Below are 17,883 nucleotides of genomic sequence, written 5' to 3'. Positions count from 1 at the left end.
GTTCTTTTGGGAAAAAATTCATATAAAAGCCAGAATGTTTGCCCCGCCCCCCCTCCCCCCCCCCCCCCCCCGTCGACTAAGAATTTTCTAAGGTTTCTTTCTCCAAAAACTAAGACCGGCCCCCGACCAGAAAAAGGAACATCTATGTGGCCCTCGCAGGAAAAAGTTTGGGGACCCCTGATCTATTTATTCTTAACATCCCAGTTGTTCTGTGTTTCTGTGAGAGGCGCTGTTTTTTGTAAATGTCGTGCATTAAATTCTGATTCTGAAAGTGAAGTTGGTCCTCTCTATGCACTATGGACACACACCTTTCTATCTTCATAAGGACTTTGCATTGACTCAACTCACACCTCAGTCCTAATCCTGACCTCTGACCCTAGAACAGTAGCTCTCCTTATGGGTCCCAGGCTTTGGGGCCCATAAGGAGCAGTGGGTCCTCACAACAGAAAAATGGGTCTTACAACGTGAGAAAAACCAAAACACAGACACACACTTTAGCAGAAGTATAACAGCTGTGTGTATATTTTGGTGCAGTAATGACATCATGAGTGGAAAAACTGATGTCATTACTGAACAACAAAATGGCTGAGTGTGTACTGGCCCATAGTGCATAGAGAGAACCAACTTCACCACCTCCACCCACAAGTTGAGGTTCTTGTGGACAGTGAGGACATTTTTCTGAACTGGGGGTTGGGGGCAGTTAGATTACTGAGTTACTGAGGTTCAACTGTTCCTGGTGGTCACACAGTTACCTGGGCAGCTGAGCGCCTCCTTGGCTGTGATGCTCTTGTTGCAGGAGGAGCAGAGCGTAGTGGCCGATACGCTGAGCGAGGTGAACAGGTGGCCGCTGCTGGAGCGCGCCTCCCGCTCTCTTGTCTCCTTCAGCCGCTCCTTCTCCTTGATCTGGACAGGAAACCAATTAAACCATTGGAACCATTGGAACCAGTAGAAGTAGTGAAACCAGTAGAACTACAGAAACATTTGGAACCAGTGGAACCAATAAAACCAAGGGAATCAGTAGAACTAGTGAAACCAGTGGAACCAGGAAACCAATTAAGCTACTGGAACCAGTGGAACAACTGGAACCAGTGATACTATTAAAACCATTGAAACCAGTGAAACCAGTAAAACCAGTGATACTATTAAAACCATTGGAACCAGTGAAACCAGTAGAACCAGTTCACCAGGTGAACTGTAGGTGAGGGAAGAAAGCAGAGGGTGGGACAAATACCTAGAGACTAGGGGGGTGAAGGCTGGAAACACCTGAGCTCTCACTGTTCAGTGTTTTGTTCTGAGGGAAACCGGGTCAGAGCGGTACCAAACTGGATCAGAACTGGGTCAGAGCGCTGTCACTGTATCGCTATGGGAACTTCTGCTTTCCTCTGTTCTGTTTCTCTCAACAGGAAGAGGAACAGGAAGTCCATCTTTATTCATCAGAACCGGCCACAGGATTACATCAGAGATGTGTAAAGGCGCCGAGTCCAGACAGCAGCCCAGGTCCTGGTTCTGGTTGTAACCTTTGTGTTCAGATGGGGGGGTCCTTAAACTGGCACCGCCCACCTGCATGCATCATTAACCCTCTCTAATCCTCAGCTGGATTCAAAACTCCCAGGATGCATTTCACCAACAGCACCCCAAATGGCTGGAAGAAAACGGTTCTGTTCTGGTGAGCTGTTCAGACTGGCTCTGACTTTGTTAAACTGGTTCTAACTGGTTCTGACCGAGTCAGACTGGGTTAAGCTGGGTCCATATGGATCATACCGGTTCTGTTGGAACCGGCTCAGGGCAGAAGCGGCGCTCAGTGACAGTCAGTGATCAGCTGATGGATAAATAAAGAGTTCAGTGATGAAGAGGAAGAAAGGGAGCTCTGTTGGAGAGAGGGGGAGGGAGGGCGAGCAAGTTGGGTTAGGGCAGAGAGAGAGTCAGGAGGAGCCAGGTGGTTCCAGGTCATGTGACCGCTGAAGTCTGCAAGGTGATAAAGTTCTGGAATCCTCTAGTTCAGGTATTGCGGTAACAGCCAATCACATCCCTAGTGCTCCCAGCCAGCAGAGGGAGCCAGCGAGCCGCAGATTAACGCAGCACAATGAGACACGAGCAAGACACAGCGAGACGCAGCATGACGAAACGCATAGTGACGAGACGCAGAGCAACCAGCAACTCTGGTCGTGATGCTGCAGCCCCAGCAGCAGAGCTAACACTGTTAGCATGTTGCTGAAGCACCCAGCAACCATCTTCTTCTCCCACCACGAACCTGATGTTTGACCTTTGACCCTGAAATCTCCAACTAACTCCACTTAAGATGAGATAGTTGTTCCAATGCCATGGATACCAGATCCACCAGATCTCACAGCGCCCCCACAGGCACAGAGGTGAACAGATGCTCAGAGGGTTGGGTTGGTTTGACTCAGAAAGAGAAAAGCAGCAACAGCAACAAATGTTGCTGTTTTGGTTCCAATCAAACAGCTGAGACTGGAGCAACCTGCAGCTCCAGGTGAGTCAACCTGCAGGTTTCATCAGCAGAGCCACTTCAGATCAGCTCTGCTGCTTTCATTAAGTGGCTGAGATTATTGATCATAAATCGATCATAAATCCTTCGTACGGCTGTCTTATCACCAAGCTTCGATCAATATTTGAGCAGTGGAGTGAGTGGGCACACAGGGCTGCTGCAGCCTGCAGGTAACCATGGCAACGGCCAGGATGCTTCAGCGAGGCGTAGGCGTGAGAACACCCGCTCTGCCTCATCTTCACTGGGATGAAGAACACTAAGCGCTGCTTCAGCGACCAATCAGAACTCAGCTCAGATTCTTCTGAAAGATTTTGGACTAAAAACTAAAAACTCCCACTGTCCTTGAAGCAGCATTCCCAGTTAAACCAGTGACCACGTCCCCACCACCATGACACCTCCACCGTGCTTCACAGCTCAGCCGCACCAACCCGACCCAGAAGAAGAGCAACGGTTCTGATCACAAACATGGAACCTCTGAAGAACCCTCAAAGAATTCTTCAGAGGTTCTGGGACCTCCGTTCTGCTGATCAGAACCGGTCCTGGTTCTGGAACTGATCGGATTTTCCTTCAGGTTGTTTGGGTTTGTGGGTCAGAGGTCAGACCTTCCCATCTCTTCCTGTATGAGACACTGCCACGCGCGCGCCCCAACACACGCGGCGCGCGCATCCTCCCCTCCCCCCCACCCCGCTTCCTCCTGCAGGACAAAGCGGCCACGCTGCCTCCTTTAAAAAGTCCGAACTCACCGAACTGCTTCGGTACCGGCCCACGCTTCTCGCACACGCTGTGACCCACGCAAGCACGCACCCTGTTCACGCGCAGTAGAAGAAACGCGCGTGCTCGTTTGAGTTAGCGGAAAGAAAAAAAAAAATCTGTTTCCCGTTTCTGATCTCCGAACTTTCCTGCTGCGTTTCCCTTTAAACTGGACCTAGAACCGGGCCCTGACTCGAACCCTGGCCCGCTCACTAAGTCATTCCGCCGACGTAACGAAACCAGCGGTTCGGTCCGTGTTTTCCAGATGTACCCGGTCAGATCCGAGCGGAACCAGGCAGACTCGGACCGGGACCAGGAACCGGTCTGCTCGGTTCGGTTCGACCCATAATAAAGAGTGTATAATTAAAGTGTGGGTGGTCGCGCGCGGCGGGGTTCGGCGGGTTCCGGGGTTGCGACTCACCTTCAGGCTGCTCTCCTTCATCCGGTCCTTCTCCCTCCGGCTCTCCAGCAGCCGGGACATCGAGCCGCAAATCGGTTCCGATTGGTTCCGATGATCCGGGTCAGTCTCTCTCACTCTAAGCCACAAAGTCCGGAGGTTCTGGTCCCGGTCCGGAGCGCTCCGCCGTCTGTGTAGGGGGCGGGGCTTGAGTCTGATAGACAGATCTTCTCTGTACTTCTGACCAATCAGAGCGCAGCCCGCTGCCGCCGCATTCGGCTAATCCCGTCCCTGCTCGTAGCTTAGGCCCCGCCTACCGACACATCTAGGAGAGCACTCGTTTCTGGAGCTGGAGCAGCGCAGTCGACGTTTTGGGTGGGGTTAGTCTCTATGACAACGTGTCACTAAGTCACATGACCCACACCAGCCAGTCAGAGCGTCACTAGAAGTCACGTGACTGATGATCAAACGGTCTCCGCTCCGGATCGATTAGCTCCGCCCTCCGGCAGAGGCATGGACAACAGACAACCGAGTGACGTGGAAGTGAAGGATCCGACCCCGCCCGCCCCGAAGCGCAGCGAGCAGCGCCGGTGAACGACCCGAACCTCCACCGGCTCCGCTCAGACACAAAGAAATGACGGAGCTGCAGCGTAACCACGAGATAAACAATAACTGATCACCGCAGATCTGGATCAATGACGGCCACTGCCGCTGTCACCATGACAACCCGCCATCACACAAAACGCACAGGAGACGCCGCCTTCCGGCAGCAACGCGAACTGCGGTTCAACTTTATGATTAACTTTTTATTTTGGATATTTACAAAATTTTACATACATTCATTGAAAACATAAATAATATGCAAAGCATGAAAAATAATGATATACAACAGAAATTAGTTGGAACAAATATACAAAAATACTTTATTGATTCCAAAGGGAAATTAAATTAAATTAAATTTTAACAACCCACTTTGTAAAATTGTTGGATTTCAACACAGCGCCCCCTCCCGTCAGAAAGATCAGTATTAGCAGATGTATTTCCATCACTTGACTGTTTCCATTCAGTTATAGTCGACTTTCATAGCTGGATATCTTGGATAAGAATACCTAGAGACAGGTGAAATTTCCTGTTAATTTCTCTGGCTGCTTTTCCACAGGTCGTCCCATAATTCATCATCTATCAACAGATTTGACTCATGTCTTTATTACAATATTCTCTTATACAACAAAATGAGGAAGACTCTGATTCACTGCTTTACCTCCGCAGGTGAGCCTCCTGTGTTCTACCTGAACCAATCAGACGCTCACAAAGCCATGACATCACCATTTGAGCTGACCCAGATGGCTTAAAGGCGCCCAAACCTTAGCATATGTAACCGACTGGTGTAGAACTATGTAGTGTAGAACCGGGTGGTGTAGAACTGGGTGGTGTAGAATTGGGTGGGGTAGAACTGAGTTCTGTAGAACCGGATGGTGTCTCCATCTCCCTGGTTTTATTCAGAACTCCATCAGCAGCGTTCTGGACCATTGATGATGTGAAGTCAGTGCTGCAAGAATCCATCCACCCATTCATTTTCTGAACACCCTTGTCCCTCAGTGGGGTCGGGAGGGGTGCTGGTGCCTATCTCCAGCTAACGTTCCGGGCGAGAGGCGGGGTACATCCTGGACAGGTCGCCAGTCTGTCGCAGGGCAACACAGACACACAACCATGCGCGCACACACACACACACACACCCAGAACCTTCTTGCTGCACGGCAACAGCTCTACCAACTGCGCCACTGTGCAGCCCCTGCAAGAATCAAGGCCAAAATAAAATAAATAAAAAATAAATAATTAAATAAAGTTATTCTGGTTCATTGTCAGTGAGAATTAAAATTCTCTATCTCATATTTCTCAGCAGAACTCCTCCGATTCCGGTCCGCTGATTCCGCCTCCTGGTTCTACTTCCGGTTCCAAAGTTGCCTTATCTGCCGGCCGAATTTTAATTTTGTGATGCGTTCCCTTTAAAAGGACCTCCCCTTTAATTCACCTGTCTTGACCTCACCTGGGTTGAACTTCCGCAAAGTATCACAACAACAGAAGAAGAAGAGGCCGAGTCCAGAACCAGACCCGTCGAGCCAGAACCGGACCAGAACCAAGGTCAGACCCTTCAGTTTTTTTTCTCCGTCAGCGGGTTCGGTATTCGTCCGTGACGTAGGTAGTTCCAGGTGGACCTGAACCACAGTGACGTCAAACTGCAAACATGCTTCCTGTTTATGTGGACTCGGGTGGTTCCGGAGGTCCAAAAGGTTCTGTTTGTTTTTGATGAAATATTCAGAGAAAAAAAAAAACCCAGTTGGATCCCGTTGATCCGGATCCAGTGAAACCCACTGCTGGCAGATGTGATCAATCATTCTGGTACCGACTGGTTCTGGACTGGTTCTGGAGGGTCTAACCAGTTAATTCCCTCCATTCAGCAGCAGGTTGGAGGTTCCTCAGATCAGAGACCGTGAATGTTCTGTTGGGTTTTATCTAAAATAAACACATTTATCCAACTGGAAGATCATCAGAGCTTTAAACCAACATTAGAGAATACAGACAGTGACGTTAGTGACGTGTTACAAATTAACGCGTTAGAAAGGGTTACAAATAACAAAGTAGCGATTACTCGTTACTTTTTTCAGTAATGAGTAATCGCTTTGCTATTTAAAATCCAGTAATCAGATTACAGTTACTTATCGAAATCACTTTGCGTTACTATTTTCTTTTGTAATTTAATTTTATTTCCTCTACGTGTCGAGTGACCCATCAGAGCGACAGCAACATGAGCAATGCGCAGTTTGTTGCTGGAAAAACAGGAACTATTTTGAGTTTCTGTTCAAACTCAAAAAATATAACAGTCCTGTTACTATGAGCGGCCTGTTTTTTCTGACGCGGGTTGCGCTTTTTTGGACTCGTTTTTGAACGTGAAGTTACTCATTTGGGTTTTGAAATAAGCCCCAGAATTTGACTGACAACCGTTTACTTTTAGTCAGGCCTTCCAGGTCCATCATTTCCCGGATGATCCGTCCCGCTGTGTCTTTAATATGAAGTTAAAATGTTTGCTGTGAATGACGTCGAGCTTCGCGTTGCGCTCCAGAAAACTACAAACATCAAGACTAATATGAACAACACAATAAACGTGAAAACAGCCATAAATGAACGAGTCCTAAAGTTGTGCAACTAAACGCCGTTATTATCATTAACATTAAGATAAGTGTCACAAATCTGTACAGCCATCTGAGTTGTGAAGCCGCAGGAGTATGGGGGAATTTTTCTGCCATAATCCAAGAGCACACATATGCAGTCTGAAAGCAGGATTTCTTGTCTTTTGTTCTCAAAACTTTTAATACTTTTGCTTACATTTTTATATTGAAAGCAGAATTTCTGTCTGTCTTCTCAAAACTTGTAACGCTTGTTCTCAAAACTTCTCCAGTCTCTGCTCTGACTCTGCTCGCTTACGAAACATGGAACTGCCTTTTGGCAGAGTCGCCTAGCAACCTCTCAGCCAATAGAATGAAAGTGTTGTGCTAGGTGCGTTTGTTTCCTTCTAGCGGGTGAGCCTATGTGGCTGCTATCCAATGTAGGCGCAATGACGTATCAGCGCATTTCATTAATCATAACTCGCTAAATATTAAACATATTTTCAGGATTATTCAAACCGCTATCATAGCTACTTTTACAAGGAAATTTATGTTTTTAAGTATTTTTGAATTGGATTGATACATGGTTCAGCATATTTAAATATTCTTAGTGGGGAAAACAATTGATTCAGAATAGAATATTTAGATATTGATGTATGATGAGTATTTTACAAAGCAAAAAACTAGTCATAATATTTAAAATATATTATGTAGTAATATATATAAATGTATTATTTAGTAATATCTATCTCTATATATATACTCTGACAGCAAACACAGGGCTGTAACGCAGAACCTGGAGTTTGGGGCAGGGAGGGGGGGCTCTAAAATCCTACTTAGAGTTTTCCAGAGAATAGTGCAACACACAAAAACACACAAAAATTACTTAATTTTTTTTTGTGCTGTTGTAACCATCAAACAATCTCCAATTCAGTTCAATGTTATAAGTGGAGTCACACTGTTAAAGTTACTATTATTAAATAACTTGCAATATTATGATAATATTATGATGATGTGTGGATCTTATCCTGTGTGGCTCGCCATCACACTAAGAATAATCCATAAATGAGTGCAGAAAAAGCAAATTCAAAAGTGTTAAATGTTTTGGTGTTAGAGACTCTGTCCAAAAGCAGAGTTAATTTTACTCTAATAGAGTCACATTCTGTTTATGCAACTCTGGAGTGTATATTACTGGTAGTTAAAATCAAGTGTTAAAACAAAGTGTTCCCGTATCAAATCTGAAGGTCATATAATGGAATCAATAACTCCTGACTTCCTAACTCTGAACTCTTACAGCAGCTATAACACTTGAGAGACTCAATTAACCATCGCTTCAAAAACACGTCTCTACCTGCTCTTAGATATTTCAGGCAAGACACAAAAATTAGGCACAAACCAGAATGTAAAATCACTAACAAGACAACCGTAACCCCATACATTTCTCATCCTTCATACTTTTATCTCTCATCCTCGCACCCCAAGACATTGCAAACCTCACCAGTTATTCCCATTCACACAGACTATATCTGTCAAATCTTCTCCTGCATAAAACGCTCCGCTCTTGGCTGCTAATCATTTAAGGAGTAATGTTTTCCTTTACATACTAGATGTTACACCTTTCCACCAGACACTTCTGCTTCTTGGTACATTCTGTACGGCTACATCCTGTTCTAGCATAATTTGTGCTCCTTATCTAACTGTTGCAGGCAAACAAGGTTATTCATCTTATCCTTAGCTGAAACATTTCAAACTGAGAATGCATAATTTAGCAATATGAAGCATCATACTTGATATTCAAAAGGTGTGATTACAATATTCAAAATATGCAAAACTCACACAAAAACGAATATATTTGATTATTACATTTTTATTTCTCCACATACTAAAGGAGTTAATTGACTGACTCCGCCCCCATAGTCACAGGTTTCCACCAAGTCAAGTTATTTCAGAACTATTTTCTTTCCACATGTCTGAGTTGTTCACTACGCTTTGTAAGTATGTTTTTTCTGAGATGGTTTATATTACTATTATTTTGAGTTTAGGCCAACCTGTATGGTAGACATGGCTCGATGTAGGGTTAGCCTATCCCTACCCTAAGTTCAAAACAGTAAATACCTATTTAATATTGATTACAAATAACTCTTATGAAGTTTAAAAAAATACTCTGGGAGAGTTGATATTAAGCTCTAACACCGAGTTAGTGTTGCTTAGTGTTAAATGACTAACTCCAGCAGAATTGGTATTTGACACTTAATTTGAGTTAGGGTACCAGCTCTCCAAAAAGAGTTAAATTAACACTGTCTGGTGTGGATCCATATAGACACTTTAAAAATGTTGAAAACAAATCTGACAAATTTGGGCCTCCTGGATTTTCTAGAAATCAGTTTCTTCTCCATCCCATAAATTAATCTGAGCACCGGATTCTACTGGCTATGGAACTAGTTTAAGATATTTAACCAGAAATATTTCATATTTAATCACATTTTGATACCTACAAAATCAACAAGATTTTTAATTTAAAAACCATCTTTGCAGCAAAATTATTTAATAAATATCCATCAGTTGAGCAGCAGAGATATCTCTAGATTTTAATCTTCAGGTTCTTCATCAGATTGGAGCAAAGTTCATCTTTCCACAATTTCTCTACAAATGTGGATGCTGACGTTAGCATTAGCTACATTTTGTCTATGCCGTTTTATGCTAGCATACATAGGCTAACTGCTTTTAGCACAACAGTAGCCTTTTCTAGCATCAGATCAGTTTAAAGCATAAATTAACTGAGAAAAGCCGCTTCATCACTGCTGCTAGCTGATGTGCGTCAGATTTACTGCTGTACCAGAAACACAATTCAGAGGTTCCTCTTTGGACTTTTGACTTAAAAAAATAATAATAAAGTGATTGTGTAAAATGTTTAAATTTTCCTGGCCCTGATGTTGACCCAATCAGACCCAGAACCAGGAGAACCAGATGCCTCTGCATCAGATTGTTACTGTGAGACATTCAGACACGGTCTCACCTGAACAATCCGTCCTCCAGATCATCAGGTGACCTCCATTAGGGCCACATGACCTCTGAGTGCCGGCTGGTGTCTGATGGACCAACTGAGTGTCCCACCAGGGTCCAACTGTCCTCTCTCTGTCCTCAGATATGGACATGTCTCTGAGCAATGATCCGTTCCTTAAAGCAGTCCTGACAGAGAGCGGTGGTGGGACGGACGCAAAGCGAGACGCAGACAAGCCTGCGGCCATGTTGGAGCCTGGGACCCTGCAGTGGCCAGAGGACAGAGAGACGGGGACGGGGGGACAAACAGATGGGGTCATTACAAGGTCAGACGCGTCCAGCTGGACGGAGAGCGAGCGTGGCCGCAGGATGGAGAGGGCGGGGCTTATAGGTGAGGAGCGGGGCCGCCTGGAGGAGAACCGGCTTCCAGAGAAAGCTGCTCAGGTGTTCAGCCCGGCCGTCACCGTCCTCCCCTCCCCCGCCGCCTCCAGAGACACAGAGGCATTCTGGGAAATGGAATCTGAGAGGAGCCCCTTCCTGAGCCCTCGCCAAGTGGACTACAACCAACATGGCTACCAGTTTGACTTCCCCGAGGACACGCCCCCTTCCACTTGTGAGTTTACCTGAGACCTCTGCTCCAGGTGGGTAGGGCTTAGCACTCACCTGTCTGTCTCACCTGTGTGTCCAGGTAAAGGGGGATGTTCAGGCAGAGATGCACTGAAGCTAGGGGTGTCCTTGATGACATCAGCACTGCTCTTCCCGCTCCTGGTGTGGGGGGGGTACGTCTTCCTACCGTTCGATGCCCCCCTGCTGGACGGCGCCCCCCTCAGGCTGGTCTACACTCTGCGCTGCTCTGTGTTCGCCGCCGCACCCGTCATCCTCGGTGAGACGGAGAGAAGAGATAACCTGGGACTTACCTGTCTGTCTCTCACCTGTCTCACCTGTCGCCCCCTCCCACCCAGGTTGGCTGGTCCTGGGCGTCAGCAGGCTACACTCTGGATCCACTCAGCCGGTTGTTGATGATGTCATCAAGGAGGCGGAGCTTCAGGAAGTCTCCGTCCACCGACGCTTCATCTCTGACTCCACCTCCCTCTTCCTGATCTACTTCCTGCAGCTGGTTGTCATGGCAATGTACCTGAGCCAGGAGCAGCTGAAGCTCGTCCCACTGCTGACCATTGTCTTCGCCTTCGGCCGGTGAGTGTCGCCATGGCAACGCCTCAGAACCAAAGGTCAAAGATCAACAGTGATTCTGGGCGTTACGCCAGAAGGTCAAAGTTTTTTTTTTTGCTCCTCCAGGTTGGCGTATTGGCTGGCGGCGGCATTTGGCAGCAGCCTCCGCGGTTTCGGCTTCGGCCTGTCCTTCCTGCCCAGCCTCGTCATGATGGCGGCCAACTTCTACTTCATCTTCACGGTGGAGTCGGCGGGGTCGGTGTTCAGCGCTGCACCGCCGCCAGACGAGCCGTTGCCTCCGCCCACAGGCAAACAGAGGTTCTGGGGATGATACCTGAGCCTTTCTCTTATGTTTATGGACTGTAGAAACTGGAAGCTCCGCCCACCTCTTTAGTTTATCAGTTCTTTTATTTTGTAGGAAGGACACAACTTTCTATTTTGTAAATATGGACTTGCATTGAATAAATTTTTATCAGCCAACTGTGCTCATAGTTTAGGTTTGTATAAAATTCATCAAAGGTTTCACAATAAAAGCATCAAACTCACTTCCCGTTGTAGCTCAGTTCAGTTTGTTACAGGAAGCTGTCATACTGACCAGCAGGGGGCGACAGTAGAGAGAAAAAACCCTTCTAGTAGCTGAAACTTCCAGCTGGCACATCCAGAGCAGAAGACGGCTATAGAGAGACGATAGGAGAGCAGTAGAAGAAACCAGCAGGTTCCCTGTGAACTCCAGTAGATCTACTTGTTTCCATGCTGCAGTCCAGCTCAACCAGAGCAGAGACGATTCTGGATCCTGGAGACCCAGCCTCTGACACCGGCCGGGTCCAACAGCAGCTCAGTTTGGTCCAGGAGATTTCCTCTAAATCTGGAGAAGCTTCAGTTTCCTAGTAATAATGATAAGAATCTACTTGATAATTAACATTTTGAATAACGGTAAAAGATCGACATGGCGATACTGGGAGTTTTGCTATCGATCTGACCAAGGAAATGCAGGGCAGTATTGCCAATATCAATACCGATACTTTTTCTTATTTAAGCTTCATAGATCCAAAAGACCTTGGATAGAATTTTGCCAAACATTGTATGTGACAAGAAAATGCTTCAGGGCTGACAAACCACAACAAACACTGTAAACATTTTCAAACTTATTCTTTTTTTTTCCAAGTTGAACAATACAAGAAAATAAAAAGAATAAGGAATTTCTTTCCTTCAGTAGAAGCATAAGAGAAATTTAAATAAAGTATAAAGAAAGAAAGAATGCATTCTCCCGTCTGGCTTGCGCCGCTGAGTCAAGTGACGGTGCAACAACAGACAATGGAGGGTGGAGCAGCGCTGCTCTTACAGACAGCCATGTGTGATGAAGCTTTGTGTGCAGCAGTCCATGCAGGCAGGAGAGAAAAGAAGCTGAGTATTGAGTATTGTTAAATGTCAATACCAGCGTTGGTATTGATATTAGGATTGATCCGCCCACCTCTACATGGGCTGCATAATGTATTTTTGATTAATCATAAAGAACCGGTAGGTATAGCCAACAAGTATAATAAACCAATCAAAAATAATATATTTCCTCCTGCATAAAAGCTAAAAGGCTAAAGCTAAAAAGTTAAACTCCTCAAGTCGTTAAGACTCTGAGGTTACAAAAACTAAAAGCTAAAAAGCTAAAAGCTGGCATACAAGACTGGAGATAAACAGGAAACTGCTGGTTTCTATCTTCCCTCCAATTGTTAAGGAGGGGAGAACCCGGTTCTATCCGGACTTCATGGGTTGTCAGAAATGGGCAGCAGGTGAGTTGGTGACAGACGCCCAACAGGTGAGACCTTCAGATTGTTCAATCAGTCAGATTCCAGCTGGTTTTGGTTTGGGTCTGGACCCAGGTTCTGGTTCTGGCCCAAAGGGTTCTGTGCTGACGTTTCAGTGGCTGATTGGCTTTGAAGGTTCCTACTTGTTTCTGCCTGATCCGAGACAATATGAGTGTTTCTGGAGAACCGACCCATTCAAATATGGCAACTTCTGAGGAAATGGACCCTGCAGGGAGCTGAGGACACAAACATCCTGTTAGCTACAGCCAGATGTGATGTCATCAGGAGGTGGGGCAGAAAACTGAACCAGGAGCACTTACTAAGTTCAGCAGCTTCATCTGCTGAAAGATTCTACTCCAGAACCTCTCTGAACCAGTAGTGAAGCTGCAGTCTGGTACTGAAGGGTTCTGATAGGAACATCTGGACCAACCAGGTATCTAACGGATGATTAAGCTGATTAGGTGAGGAAGAGATTGTTCCAATTATGATCCGTAGTGGTTTTTCAGTTGCAAAAATCTGAACAGAAGATGGTAATGTGGAAAATCAATCAGATTCAAACGTTTTAAATGTTTTTTGTTTTCCTTTATTTGTACCTGCAGTTCTGTCTTCTAGCCGATAGATGGAGGTAATGTTCCCCAACTGTATTTCCTATTTACTAATGAAGAAGAAGCTAACATGACGGAGTAACCGAAGCTGAGGAGCTCTGTTACGCAGTGAGTTTTGTTCGACTGTCGGCCCAGTTCGGGCTCAGTGGGTCCGGTTCGAGTCATATCTTTTAATTGTTATTGTGTCGCTAAACGAAACACGTCCAGCACATGCTCAGTGGGCAACCCTGTGCACGTTAGCTTAGCCATATTAGCTCTGGTGTTTCTGCTCCAGTGAGTTTGGATGGCTGCAGTGAAGCCGGGATCAAAACAACAACAAATATGTAGTTTGTCTTCTGATGTTGAAAAAGATCTAGCTGGAAAACCTGGAGTTAAATCATTAAACGGTTCTGGGATGGAAACAGCGCGGTAAAATGTGTCGGCAGAGATAAATATCCTCCGTTCTCATTTATACCAGGACCAATCAACCCTGAACACCGGATTCAACTAAACTGGCACGAACTGAACCGAAACAGCCTGAAAGGGATCTGTACTTTGTGCTGAACGTCGTAAAGAAAAACAAAACCAAAAAACAAACAAAAAAAACGATAAAAGAGCTTAAAGATGAGTGACACGGCTAAGCACACAATAATTAGAAATTCAATACAAAACACAATAAAATGACTGTTAGACAATATCAATACCAGTAAATTGATTGGTGATGAAGTTAAGATTTATAAAAACCCAGAAAGCTCAGCTGGATCAGAACCATCCAGATCTGGTTCTACAGTTTCATCCAGTGCTGCCTCATTTACTCACATAAAGTAATCACTATGGGGGAATCTTCCTGCCATAATCCAAGAGCACACATTTTTATTCTGAAAGCAGGACTTCATGTCTTTCTTCTCAAAACTTGTCCATCGCGCTCCCACTCAGGCCCGGTGCTCAGCTCCCTATGCCCCCTATGAAGTGTAGACTCAGTCAAAGTCACATCAGGGTTCAGGGTTGGGACAGAACCAAGGACAGAACCAGGGACAGAACGGCCCTGGGTCGTAACATCACATCCAAAATGGCGGACTGGTCACTGCTTAGGCATGCTGCTGCTAAAAACTACAACAAAACAGATTATTTTAAATGTACAGTAAAGGTATTTTTGTTGGAGATATTTGTTCTGTTATGACTTGTTGAATACAGAAAATTCAATATAATCCCACATGTTCATCAGAACAAAAATTATTTCAGTACTTTACTTTTGAAAACTGATATTCTATTTTTTCGCGACAAACGTCTCGCTCTGTGAACTTTGCCATATTTCCAAGATATTACACATTAAAATACATTAATATTTAATTTATCAGCCTGCCATTTGACTGAGACAGTATTTTTACCCATAAAACCATCTGTTTTATGCAGCTAAAAGTTAGTTTGGTATAAAGTGGAGCTAATAACAAAAATCAGGTTAAGGACAAACATACGGCATATATATAAAAAATAATAAAAATGTCCGATGCTACATTTGAAAAATTTCTTCTCTTTCTGGTCAGTTTATCATATCAAACTTTTTATTACTAATATGCCTTGTCATGATATTTTCTTTTAATTTTTTATAAAGATGGGAAAAACAACAAAACATTGCCATAAACCTGCACGTGACGTTTAACGCAAAACGTCACGTGCAGCAATGAATTGTGGGTAATACACTTTGCCAAAGTCTGTAAAAATGCGGACTTCGCGTAAGGGCAGAATAGGACCCAAAATGGGCGGGGTGAAGGGCGGATGTGGAGAATGTGGGACACACTACAACCTTTAATCTTCAACATGATGCAGAGGGAGAGGACTGGGCCTCAGTCCCTGCTTGCGTTTGGAAGTGCCTTTTGGAACAGTCGCCTAGCAACCTCTCAGCCAGTAGAATGAAAGTGTTATGCTGGGTGCATTTGTTTCCTTCTAGCGGGTGAGCCTGTGTGGCTGCTATTGATTGTAGTAACCTGCGCCACCCACTGGATGTAGGGAGCTGGTTGGATCAACAAACTCCCGCCTAAGATCAGTAGCTGTTAGCGACCAGTAGCTGTTAGCGACCAATAGCTCTGCTGGCAGATGTCAGAAAGCTGACATTGTCCATGATTGGTCAGTGAGCAGCGGGTCCAAGCAGTGACTAAGTGTCAGCAGGAGAAGTTTCGAGAGCAACCATTACAAGTTTTGAAAAGAAAGACATGAAATCCTGGTTTCAGACTGAACATGTGTGCTCTTGGATTATGGCAGGAAAATTTCCCCATAAATCATGTTCAAGAGGGTGCCAATAGTTTTATTTGGAATAAATAAATAAAATTATTTTTATTTATGAAGAATGTCATAAAGTCCTGACTGAGGGCTGTGAGTCTGTGGAGGTTCTGGTTCTACTCAGGTTCTTCCCCTCTTTTCAGCAGAGCTATTTTGGTCTTGTTGTGCAATGTTCAAACCTGGAGAATGATGGGAGGAAATCTTGTTTTGATATCACATCTGAATTTCTTATTTCTTTCTCACGCGTGCTTCCATCAGTCCGTGACCTTTAACCTTTCATGTGATGTCGTTAGTATTTGATTCGAGATCAAACTTGACATCAGGCAGATAATATCAGACAGCATGTATTGCTGCACACAGCCCTTTGAGACGTGGATATTACACACACTGGTGTTGCCATGGTAACAGGATATATTGTTCAGCACCAGCGACTCGTCCTTTGGGTCCAAACCTATCACTCTGATAAGCTCTAAACTGAGAGAAACAGGACAAAAAGGATTATGGGTTTTCTCCAAATCTGATTTCCCTGAAGCGGTACCAGTACCGGGCCCCCTGAGCTCCTCCTCATCCATAAGTAAAGCTCTCTGCGTTACAGATGGCTCAGGGACGTCCAGCTGAAGACACTCTCTGTCCTTTGGATGTCAAATCAACGAAGACCAGTAGAGGCGTGACGGACGGCGGGTTAGAGGAAGAGGAAGCAGCACCTGGTTCAGGTAAGCTTTCACCCAGCTGGAGTGGGGCCGGGTCATGATGTCGGGGTCACAGACAGGGCAATGCCTGTTGTGGGCAGAGCCAGTCGCTCACACCTTGTTTTCTGTCTCATATTCAGGCCAGGTGGAGCTGACCTGGGACTTGGTTGCTATGGAAGCCAGTGAGTGCAGCGATGTGGAGCTGGGACAGCTGGACCTGGATCTGGACAGGAAGTCCAGACAGCACAACCTGACGTCCAGGAACGTGCGAGCCATCCTACACGTGAGTAACACAGGTAGTCCACAAGGTGGCGTGTTCTGGGCTCGGTGTAACACGGCTTGATCTTCTACAGGAGGTGATAACACACGAACATGTGGTCGCCATGATGAAGGCTACCATCAGAGACACCCAGGACCTGCCCATGTTTGTGAGTTCTGATTGGCTAACAGGCTGTGGAGTCATCAGACTCAATGCTTTACAGTGAAGAGATTACAGCAGAGGGTTCTGGTTCTGGGAACAGCAGGGGAACGGGTTCCTGAATTCATGGTCAGTCTGTGACTAACCGACTGGAACCGTTTCTGAAAGGAATGGTTCTGCAGCAGTGGATGGAGATGATCCAACCCTTCAGTAAATGCTGTTGGTAAATCGGATCAGAACCCATTTTAGATTCGCTTTTGTTGAAGGATCCGGAACATTCTGCAGTAAATCCTGATTCTCAACCTCAGTTCTGGTTCTGAATGTTGTTTATGATTCTTTTCCCCTAGGAGACCAAGATGACCCGGTCCAGACTGAAGCAAGCTGTTCAGCAGGGACAGGTTGGTACTGGATCAGAACCAGCTGAGCAAAACCAGCTGAGCAGAACCAGCATGTTGATCTTTCTGTCTGTTTGTAGAGTCTCAACTGGACCCTGCCGGCTCCAAACCTGTCCAAGGTAAACCCAGCCTTCTCTCTACCTGTAAGTTGAAGCGGGCCGTGGTGCCGCTGGTGGTTTTGCTGTGGTTGGTTCGGGTCTTGGTGCTGCTGGAGCCGGGTTAGTGACCTCTCTGTTGTAGCTGCAGAGGAACAACCTGAGGTCTGATCTTTTATAAATTCTTATCGTTCTAANGAAAAGTTGATANCNCAGNGTGAGACAAAACATGATCAGTCTGTGAGTAGTTTTGATGCAGATTCAGGGGAAAACAGAACTGATGAAGTTTTTTATGAAAACCTTGATGAGGATTTCCTGAAACTGTTCCAGAAACATCAGGGGCCTCGTGTATCAAACCCTGCGCTGTTTTCACACTGAAACTTGGCGTAGGACAAATTTAGAAAAGTGCGGTGCACCAAAAAATCCAGATGTATGAAGCCGTGCTGCAATCAGACCTGCTCACCTTTCCTCTATCCTGATTTGGGGGAAACAGAGCAGCTGCTGCTCCGCCTGTCGCCTCCATGAATACATATTAATGTAAATTAGAATAAATACCTGGAAGTCTGCTGCCACGTGAAGCAGTAACCATGGCAACCATCCTGGCTAACAGCAGTATAAGCATCTATAATAATAATAATA

At 45.5% G+C, this 17,883-nt stretch overlaps 3 protein-coding genes across 9 annotated transcripts in view; 2 read left to right on the top strand and 1 right to left on the bottom strand.

Annotated features, from left to right (window-relative positions):
• Positions 1-229: 229 nt before the first annotated feature.
• Positions 230-4,426, bottom strand: LOC106940906 (rho guanine nucleotide exchange factor 2-like). The gene is made up of 2 exons (XM_015023787.1): positions 3,678-4,426; positions 230-903 (listed from the first exon to the last, which is right to left on the bottom strand). The coding sequence occupies exons 1-2, from the start codon at positions 3,735-3,737 to the stop codon at positions 724-726; spliced, it is 240 nt and encodes a 79-aa protein (XP_014879273.1). The 5' UTR covers positions 3,738-4,426; the 3' UTR covers positions 230-723.
• Positions 4,427-5,454: 1,028 nt separating this feature from the next.
• On the top strand, positions 5,455-11,532 carry tmem79b (transmembrane protein 79b). 3 transcript variants are annotated; one of them, XM_015023785.1, is made up of 6 exons: positions 5,455-5,792; positions 5,866-5,877; positions 9,961-10,430; positions 10,506-10,700; positions 10,780-11,011; positions 11,114-11,532. In XM_015023785.1, the coding sequence occupies exons 3-6, from the start codon at positions 9,965-9,967 to the stop codon at positions 11,316-11,318; spliced, it is 1,098 nt and encodes a 365-aa protein (XP_014879271.1). In that variant the 5' UTR covers positions 5,455-5,792; positions 5,866-5,877; positions 9,961-9,964; the 3' UTR covers positions 11,319-11,532. The 3 variants fall into 3 exon arrangements, with proteins under 3 accessions (XP_014879271.1, XP_014879269.1, XP_014879270.1); XM_015023783.1 differs by lacking the exon at positions 5,866-5,877 and having other exon boundaries at positions 5,455-5,795; positions 9,963-10,430; XM_015023784.1 differs by lacking the exons at positions 5,455-5,792; positions 5,866-5,877 and having other exon boundaries at positions 9,732-10,430.
• A 1,860-nt stretch (positions 11,533-13,392) lies between these two features.
• The window catches only part of gon4lb (gon-4 like b), a 26,281-nt gene continuing 21,790 nt past the window's right edge, over positions 13,393-17,883 (top strand). For 4 of the 5 annotated variants that reach the window (XM_015023781.1, XM_015023779.1, XM_015023780.1 and 1 more), the window contains exons 1-6: positions 13,393-13,499; positions 16,243-16,360; positions 16,477-16,619; positions 16,690-16,764; positions 17,102-17,152; positions 17,230-17,268. In XM_015023781.1, coding sequence (XP_014879267.1) covers positions 16,243-16,360; positions 16,477-16,619; positions 16,690-16,764; positions 17,102-17,152; positions 17,230-17,268 — 426 coding nt within the window. In that variant the 5' untranslated portion in view covers positions 13,393-13,499. Of the gene's footprint in view, positions 13,500-16,227; positions 16,361-16,476; positions 16,620-16,689; positions 16,765-17,101; positions 17,153-17,229; positions 17,269-17,883 lie in introns of all 5 variants that reach the window. The other variant, XM_015023778.1, reaches the window with a different exon arrangement.

Source organism: Poecilia latipinna, unplaced genomic scaffold (genome assembly GCF_001443285.1).
Source record: "Poecilia latipinna isolate Pla-1442-1.1 unplaced genomic scaffold, P_latipinna-1.0 Scaffold3411, whole genome shotgun sequence".
Taxonomy (NCBI): Eukaryota; Metazoa; Chordata; class Actinopteri; order Cyprinodontiformes; family Poeciliidae; genus Poecilia; species Poecilia latipinna.
Note: the sequence above shows the minus strand (reverse complement) of the source record. Positions and strands in the feature narration are given on the sequence as shown.

What these genes read in the sequence shown, in the direction of transcription:
- LOC106940906 (XM_015023787.1), bottom strand. Translation starts at nt 3,737, where the DNA reads ATGTCCCGGCTGCTGGAGAGCCGGAGGGAGAAGGACCGGATGAAGGAG. An exon ending in TGAAGGAGAGCAGCCTGAAG is followed by an intron (nt 904 to 3,677) that starts GTGAGTCGCAAC and finishes TTTCCTGTCCAG; the next exon opens with ATCAAGGAGAAGGAGCGGCT.
- tmem79b (XM_015023785.1), top strand. Translation starts at nt 9,965, where the DNA reads ATGGACATGTCTCTGAGCAATGATCCGTTCCTTAAAGCAGTCCTGACA. An exon ending in GGACACGCCCCCTTCCACTT is followed by an intron (nt 10,431 to 10,505) that starts GTGAGTTTACCT and finishes CTGTGTGTCCAG; the next exon opens with GTAAAGGGGGATGTTCAGGC. An exon ending in CGCCGCACCCGTCATCCTCG is followed by an intron (nt 10,701 to 10,779) that starts GTGAGACGGAGA and finishes CCTCCCACCCAG; the next exon opens with GTTGGCTGGTCCTGGGCGTC.